Here is an 8,986-nt window from a genome sequence, read left to right on the forward strand (position 1 = left end):
TTGCCTCGATCTTATAACTCTTTCATAATTATCAACAAAAATAACCTAATATACAAACCCTTTTTTCGATATAATGGGTGTCGGTCCCCATACATCCGAATAAACAAGTTCAAATGATTTGGTTGTAAACATAGATCTTTGTTCAAAAGGCAAACTTCTCATTTTTTAAAGAATACACTTATTGCAAGTGAAATCACTTTTACAAAAATCTTTAACAAAATGTAAATAAGAAAACTTGATGACATTGGGATGCCTAAGTCTTTTATGCCAAACATTTATATCTTTATGTTGGGCAATATTACAAAAAGATTTCTTTGGTATTTGAAGAAAATTCACGTAGTGTAGGTCTCCTTTCCTAGAGCCCCTTCCCCAATCAACTTCCCGGACCGGCGATTCTGTATCCAACATTTATTAGATGATAATTTTATATCACACCCATGGTTCGAGAGTTGAAAGACTGAAAGCAAATTTAAATTTAATTTTGGTATAAATCTAATTTTAAGAATAAAAAATCCTTGATTTTCAAAGTTTTCAATCCCTTTGATTTCAAGAGAAGCGTCATCCGCGGTTGAAACAAAAGATGAAGATACATTTTTTTGAATATTCGGAAAGAGAAGAAATATTTGGAGTCATATGAAAGGAGACACCCGAATCTAAAAAGCCAAGAAGTCTTACCAGGAGGAGAGAATGTTGATATGGCGGCCCCCAAAATTGATCCCTTGATAAGAGGTTTAAGAACTTCCATGATTTGACTTAGAGATAGAGCTCCATTGTTGGAAGTAGATGAACCCTCTTCCCTATGTGGTTGAAACATAGTAGACATAGCCACCATCTTTTTCCATTTTGAACACACCGGTTTGATGTGTCCCGATTCTTTACAAAATGACATAATTTTGCTATAATCTCTTCCTTGGTACCTTTTGTTTTGGCTACCATTTTCTCTTGCTCCTTGATTTTTAAAATGAGGGGGTTTGTATGTTTTCAAGTTATTTCCCAGTCTAGAGACGACATATGCTCATTCATTTTCTTCTTTGTTTGAAGGCATCGTAAAAACACTCGGATTGGTTTTGCTCATTCTCATACGAGTTTTTTCTCCACTTAGCTTAGTAAGAACATCTTAAGTGGTGGAGAAGTGAAAGAAAATAGAAGAGAAGATCTTATTTGTTCGAACTCGGGTCTAAGCCCGTTCAAAAAATTAAAAAACCGACATTCTTTCAATTGCTTGTGTTGAAGCCCAATGGCTTCTCCACTCCATTTTGGTTCAAGCATAGCAAACTCATTCCAAATAGAGGATAATTCGGCAAAATATTGTCTAATAGTCAATTCGCCTTGTTGAAGGGTTAAAGCCATTTTTTGAAGATAATATTTGTGGGACAAATCCCTTGAGGTATACATCCTCTCAAGATATTCCTTTACTTGAGACACCTTATTAAATTTCAAAATATTTGCATTGATTCGGGTCTCAACCGAAGAAAAAATCCACGAAAGGATTTTGTAATTCTTCGTTTCCCATTCTTCATGCTTCTTATTATATTCTTCAAAAGCCTTCTCTCTTTCTTCCCCATTAAGAGCCTTAATTTCACCTTTTTCAATAGTGGTAATTTTTTGTTCGGGTTCAAGAATAGTGTCTTTGACATAGCCCCAAAAGCTTTTTTCCTTAATATGATCTTCCATATTGCCGACCCAAACATGATAGTTAGACCCATTGAGGAAAAAATGAGAATCCTTTTCCCTCGTGGAAATGCCTTTATAAGAAAGAAAGTACCACAATGGGTCTTCTTTGATCTTACTTGCGGTATTGTGCTTTACTTGAAATGACTTGCAAGAGCTTTTTGTGCCAAAAGAATGAGAATGAGAAATGGGCACACTCTTCGAGGCAACCACCGTGATGATGCAATACCCGAGCTCTTCTAGAGATCAAAAGTCTACAAAGACACTATGTGCACAAAGGCACTATATTCTTGATATGAGACGTGTGCACAAAGGCACAAGATAAACACAGATACAAATGCGCAAAGGCATATAAATAAAAAGAATCTTTTATTGAAAACTAGTAAGAGCTTTACCAAAAACTTAAATTACAAGAGGGGGAAATTTCCTATTTATAAGACAAGAGAGGACCCTTGGAGTGGCTCCCTCATGTGAACGTTGGAGCCCCTCCAACGGTCATATTATTGACAGTCTGAGGGACCCAACGTTCACATGAGGTGGGCCCCTCCATGGTTAAAAGCCAAAAAACAAAAAAATTAAAAAATAAAAGGAAGAAAAAGAAAAGAAATACAAAAGAGAAAAATGCATGAAAGGAGAAAATGATAGATTTACCCCTAGTGGGTATTACAAAAGTAAAAGTATATATATATATATATATATATATATATATATGTACATGTATCTCTCTCTCTCTCTATATATATATATAAATATATATATATATATATGAGATACAATTTAACACACCAAACTTTAGCTTGGATGGCGTTTGCAACTCTAGGCTCGCGATTATTTTTGTTCTCTTGACAACGATTCCTTTTGGGATAACGATTTGCCCAACGATCACCGTGGCAGATGTAACAAACTCGACGATGATAATTTCGCCCTCGGTAGTTGTTATTTCTTTGTTGGTTATTGTGTTGTCCCTCTTGTTGACCACGATTCAACTAGTTATCGCCCTGATGTTCCCATTACCATCATTGTTCCCTTGATCATTCCTTCGATTATCTTTTTTATTGTTGTTATGATCATTCCCAAACTATCTTCCCTGGGATGTCATGTTGTGCCTGTCAATCTTAGCGAGCTTATCAGTAGCAGCAAGTGTCGCAACAAGAGTTTGTGGGTCTTGTCGATTGAGCTTTGTAGCTGCCCATCCCTGCAGTCCATGCATGAAGTGGAACAATTGGTCCGCGTCACCTATGTTCTCGATGTCTAGCATCAGTGAGGTGAATGCTTTGACATACTCATGAATTGACCCAGTCTGCTTCAGGGCCAATATCTTGTTGCGGGCTATTCTACTCTCATTCTTGGGCAAAAAGAAGTTTCAAGGTTCCTTCTTGAGATCCACCCAAGAATTTACAAAAGGACACCCACGCTCAACATCACCTTTTTGGCATCTCCACCAAAGCATAGCGTCATTTGTAAGGTTCATCATTGCGGTGTGTAAAAAAACTGCACCTTCCATCATACCTCCAACCTTGAGGTACTAATCCATCAAGTAAATAAAGTTCTCGAGATCTCTCGAGTTTCGAGTGTCTTTGTACTTTACAAGCTCATGCAACTTAATATGCAGCCTATACACATGTGTCGCTGCTCCACCAATTGGGGCATTTCTCAACTGTCGCTCGAACTAGTCATTCTTTCGTTGGACAACATCCAATTTAGTAGTCAAGATGTTGAACCTTTTCGGCAGATCATCGAACTTGGTGTTAAGACTCTCAATAGAGTCTTCGTATCTAATGACAAGATCTTCCACAAAAATTTTCACTCCCTCTAGTGCAGTCTTGATCTCTTGAGCACCCCAAAACAGTATTAGTATCATTAACCAACCTTTCCATGTTGGTCACAGTATGTGTCACTACCCGAAGTAATTTCCTTATGCTTATTCGAGGGCATACTTGACGAAGAATGTCGAATCCTTGTCTCAAGCTTCAACAAAGTTCGGGTACCAACTTGTCACAGGCTAAAAGCGAAGGCCCCTGTGACGTGTCCGGTGTACCCCAACATCCGAACGGCCTTTCAAGCGCACAGCGAAAATCGAGCTAAACGTCGCTTGTCAAGCACACGGGCGCAATGGCACAATACCGTGCACACACAATCACATAAAAAGAGCAGGAAGGCAATTGAGCATAGAAGAAAGCAAGAAAGCTGACTTCTATTAGCAAGTTAACGAGTACAGAAGGACCTCGAAATCACCTTGTATTCGGGGGTTCTTAGGCCAAAGACCATTACATGCACTAAAAGAAAGCAAAAGCGATAACTACATCAAGAAACAAAAGTAAAAAGCTTGGTGGTCCGGAACAATTTAGCTAAATTATTATAGTGACCTTTGAACATGGTTGAGTGATACATCTCGACAATGTTTCTGAGTTTGCTTTTATATTTTGATGTAGCCAATTTTTATTTGATTCTAGTAAAATTCTTCTATGTGGGCTTGTTAAAGAGAGGTTTATCAAGTGTCCCTTTTGGGCTGTGTTACATGGGTATACTTGTTGCTATCTGTTTGACCATGGTTGTTTTCCAAAAGCAAGATGTGGGTGTCCAGTTAATTGGACATGTTACTTACATATAGGGAGTTGGTTTTTCACTAAAAATATGATGAATTGAATTGGATGTAAAATATTCATTGAAAGTATTTCATTTATCTCATATAGTATACAATGTGTCTATATGGCAGCAGCAAGCACCTTGTATTAGCAGTCAGAACCATGTTGGTGAGGAAAAATCTTGTGATATTATAGGTTTTTCAATAGATATCAGGAAAATCTTGAAAAATAAAAAAGTTAGAATTTTTTTTAAAAAGTATGAAAAAATACACGTTAAGCAAAGAAGAAATAAAACATGACTATAAATATAATTAAGAAAAATATATGTTAAGCGAAGAAACAATAAAACATGAATATATTTTCCCGAGATTTTCCCAGTATTATTGCAATAAATTGAAATTCATGATATTTTCAAAATATCATGAGATATTTCCTGTATTTTTTTATATTTTACAGTGATAATATTGTGATATTTTGAAAATATCACTGACATCTGTGACTGGTCAGAACTACCACCTTCAGCATGAGTAGCGCTAGGTATTTTGTAATCTTGAAATATCTACATTACATAGTGTTTCAGTTATTGGCATGTCATTTCACAATATGATTCTAAGATGAGAATGCTTGCCTCATGTAACAAGCTACACATCTCACTTGACATATGGTTGTCCTTTTCCTAGGAAACTCTCTTCTTATACACTTTACTCTTCCAACCTGAGTCACACAGACACGATACATAGGTCGCTGTACCCGTGTCAACACGGGGGCAGGTATGTTGCGGGTCAGGTTTTGTTTAAAAAATCCTGGTTTGACCAAGGTCAAAGGGGAGGGGCCATTTTGGTCCTACCTCACCCGATAAACCCCCCCTGCCCTCTCTCTCTCTGCTCTCTCGATGCCCTATAGACCCTCTCCCTCTGCTCCCGACTTCTCTCTTCCTATGCTTTGGACTTTGCCTCTCTCTCTCTCATCTCTCTCCCTCTTTCGATTTCTTTCTCTGTCTCCCTCTCGATTCCCCATCTTGTTCCCCCCTTTCTCTCTCTCCCTCTTTCTGTCGTCTTTCTCTCTCTGTCTCATCTTCTCCCTTTCTCTTTCTATCTCGTCTTCCCCTTTTCTATCTCTCTATCTCTATCTCACGACACTCCAGCAACCTTCGGCAGACCTTCGACACTCCAGTGACCTCCGGCGACTTAAGGGACTCACCTCGCGATTTTTTTTGTCTTTTTGGTAATCTTGTTATTTCTTAACTTGATAGTTGATACTTGATACTATGTTTATGAATGCTTTTCTGTATTTCTGTTTGCTAAGTGCTAATTGTTAGGTATTACTGTCTAGTATCTATTTATCTGAAATTGTTATTAGCTTGTTATAACTTGTTTCTTAAATGTTAATTTGTTAGTTATAACTTTACTTGTTATTGAATTTTGATTCTTTGAATAAAAATTGTTTGCCTGTTACTAGTTTAGCTGGTTGTTAAATGTTTTGTTAAACATTAATTGTTAAATGTTAAATTAATTTATGTTGTTGTCTTGTTGAAAAAATGGATTTGATTTTTTGAATTTATTTTATATTTATGTGATTATATATATATGTGTGTGTGTGTGTGTGTCTCCATACCCACATTTTTTGGAATTGCCATGTTGTACCCTCCGTGCCCGTACCCATGTGTCATAGGTTCCAACATATATTATGTGTCAGAAACTACATGTTAACTTTTCCGAAAATTTACAGTATATGATAAACTAATCCAGTTACACATTTAGTTATTCCGATTAGTTAGGTTGATCATTGGGAATTCTCATGCAATCATTTATAGACATCCTTGTTGGGAACTGTTCTAAAGTTCTGTTGATCGTAACGAGCACTAGTGGATTTTTATTAATAGACTTCATGTTTTCTTTTCTTTTTTCTTTTTACAACAATATCTCTTGGTTTTTATAATTGTTGTTTGTGTTGTTTATACAGTGGGATGATGAATCAGTTGAGTCCTTGTCTGAAAAATCTCAGAGTCATTCAAGAGATATACATTTACCTAGCCCGAAGAAATTCAAAGTTTCACCTCTGCAGAAGCAAGCTGCTACTAAATACATGAGACAAAGAAAAATCAAGAAATGGAGTTCATTTGAAGAGGAAACATTACGAGATGCTGTCAAGAAGTATGGCTTTTCTTTCTTTTATTTTCATTTTAGTACGGTGGCACATTTGACCATATTTCTTGGTCACTTTGTGCCTATATATATACATTGCGTGTGTGTTATGGTAACGATAGAGTGCTGTGGGATCACCTACACCCACCTAGCTATGCAACACAGACTCTTTTTACAGGGCACCACACCCGTGTCACACACCCATGTGGGTTCGACACTTGGACATGGCTTCCTTTGTGTCGGGTGAAGTCAACCACACTGCAGTTAACCTTAACCAAGTCCAGTTATATATATATATATATATATATATATATATATATATATATATATATATATATATATATATCATAAATGCACACACATACATGTAGTGTTAATTAAAACTGTAAAAAATTATATATATACCCTCTCTGTACCCCTGCACCCAAGTTTTTTTAAAGTGCCACATCGCTGCATCCGCACCCGCACCTATGTGACATAGCCAACCTATGTGACATAGCCAACCTATGTGACATAGCCACCTAGTAGAAACCATGGGTGTAGGTTGCATCTTCCCACTGATACCTCATAGATGTATTCAACATAGTTTGTTTGAGACAAATTATAACATCTATCATGTTTTTTGGATGTTAATATGCCATTTTCAAGTCACAATTTTGGCAGATTGTGAGCGTTGAGCTTTGAAGCATACAACCATCACATAATCCAAAACTTGTTTTCTACTAAGAAATCCATGTAGATCATATCTGTAGGGGTTTGATCAGCAAAAGAACCCAAAAGATTATGAAAACTTATGGCTTTGCCTTGCCATATATATATGGTGAAAATTATGGAATTTTGTGGCTTTGACATTTTCAACATATCTGCCATCTTGTTTATGTTTGTTATCCTGTTGCTAATAGATTTATTCCAACAAAACAGATGTAGGAAGCTTTTGTGACTGATAATTTTGTTAAATGATGTGGCATTGCATAATGGAATGAAAGTCTTCAAAAGTGGTTTCAATTCACCATAATCTTTTGGAACAAGTGTTCTCTATTTCATTTTGAGTCTGCAGTTCTGTCTACATCCGTGCATCCATGTACTTGATTGCTGTTTTTTCTCAATCTTCTAGTTTGCCTTTTTTTTTCCTCTTGAATTCAGAGGTAACTAGTTTCACCAAATGTGCTTTTCGTCATGTACGTTATTGGTTCTTGTTTATTCTATTCTCAGTATTTCTTTTGCATTCTTACATCAATTTGGGTTGTGCTTATTGTTGTTCAACTTAGCTTGGAATATAAAATGCTGTAATGATTTTTTTCCATTTTTGTGTGGCTTTTTTTTCCCTCTCTGGGAAGGCATGGGATAGGGTACTGGAAGCGTATCCTGGATTGCTATCGTCAAATTTTTGTAGGGAGAACAGAGGTATTTGTTTTTTTCACCATGGAGAACATCAGAATTTTTTGATTTTTTTTGAAGGGAGGATCTTTGCTGATTGTTTTTCTGGATGGTTACTCTTACAGATAGACTTGAAGGATAAGTGGCGAAATATGACTCGGTCCTAGACTCTGAACCAATTGGACACTTTGTTTCATAATTTGGATACATGAGCATCTTTTCTGATTTCTCATGGTTCTCTTGTATAGATTAGCTTCATCATGTCTTAACTATTTAACTGGTCAGATGCATAGGTTTGATACTGACAAGTTGTAAAGTTGATTTGATTAACCTTTTGTAGCCACAATGATGTAATGGGTGATAGATGCATCTCTTATTGTAATGAAAACTTAGTCTGATTCCGGAATGCTATTTTACATCATGAATTGATTACTGACTGATGGTACACCTATCGCATAAATTGAATTTTTGTTGTTTTATGGGGAAATATTGAGCAACAATAGTCAACATATGAAGGAAATTATTGTAGGAAAATTAGAGGGGCTTAAAAACATTTTATGAAATTATGTATCTGGGGAGTTTTAAACCACAAAAGATATCTTCTCATTGATCTCGATGAACAAATAGTATCTGTAGCAAATGTTTGCAATTGTGTGCTTGATATGCTTACTAATATCTTTGTGAAGATACGAAATCTCCACTTTTGATCCTAGATGCAGTGGAGGATTTGGATAAATGCACCTGAATCTACGATGCAAAATGTAGGTGTGTTGGTTTGTGCTTCTTGGTAAGAGTAGTGTGTGAGATTCCCAAAGCTGTCTAGTGAAATATTCTGGACTCGTGGATCTGCCCCTGAACCAAATTGAATCAATCGGGTCCATTACTATGGAGAAGAAAGTGAACGAAATCTAGTTTGCGCTGCTTTACTTCGAGCTGTAAGGGTGTATATGCCATATAGAGGTCAGCTCTCCACTGACGTGAATAATTTTCTTGTTCGCAAGATGCCTTGTTTTTTTGTGTTTTAAAGGCAAGCGCTGGGGTTAGTCAGACCCTTACCAGATTTCATTAATGGTAACAATTTACCGAGGTGGTATCCCATGTGGTAAGCGGGTCAGGATAGAATCCCTCTGCCACATGGGGTGGCTGTTGTTCTGGTAGGGGTCCGCCTAACCCCAACTTGCCTTTCAAAACAAACAAACAAACAATGTA

The 8,986-nt window shown here is 36.7% G+C and overlaps 1 protein-coding gene across 2 annotated transcripts in view; it reads left to right on the forward strand.

The window, feature by feature from the left end:
* The window catches only part of LOC149813156 (uncharacterized), a 98,684-nt gene extending 90,497 nt beyond the window's left edge, over positions 1-8,187 (forward strand). The window contains exons 3-5 of one of the 2 annotated variants that reach the window (XM_089991607.1): positions 6,219-6,409; positions 7,738-7,804; positions 7,903-8,187. In XM_089991607.1, coding sequence (XP_089847733.1) covers positions 6,219-6,409; positions 7,738-7,804; positions 7,903-7,944 — 300 coding nt within the window. In that variant the 3' untranslated portion in view covers positions 7,945-8,187. Of the gene's footprint in view, positions 1-6,218; positions 6,410-7,737; positions 7,805-7,902 lie in introns of those variants that run through there. The other variant, XR_016428274.1, reaches the window with a different exon arrangement.
* Positions 8,188-8,986: the final 799 nt, after the last annotated feature.

Source organism: Nuphar pumila, chromosome 16 (genome assembly GCF_984573655.1).
Source record: "Nuphar pumila chromosome 16, dmNupPumi1.hap1.1, whole genome shotgun sequence".
Taxonomy (NCBI): Eukaryota; Viridiplantae; Streptophyta; class Magnoliopsida; order Nymphaeales; family Nymphaeaceae; genus Nuphar; species Nuphar pumila.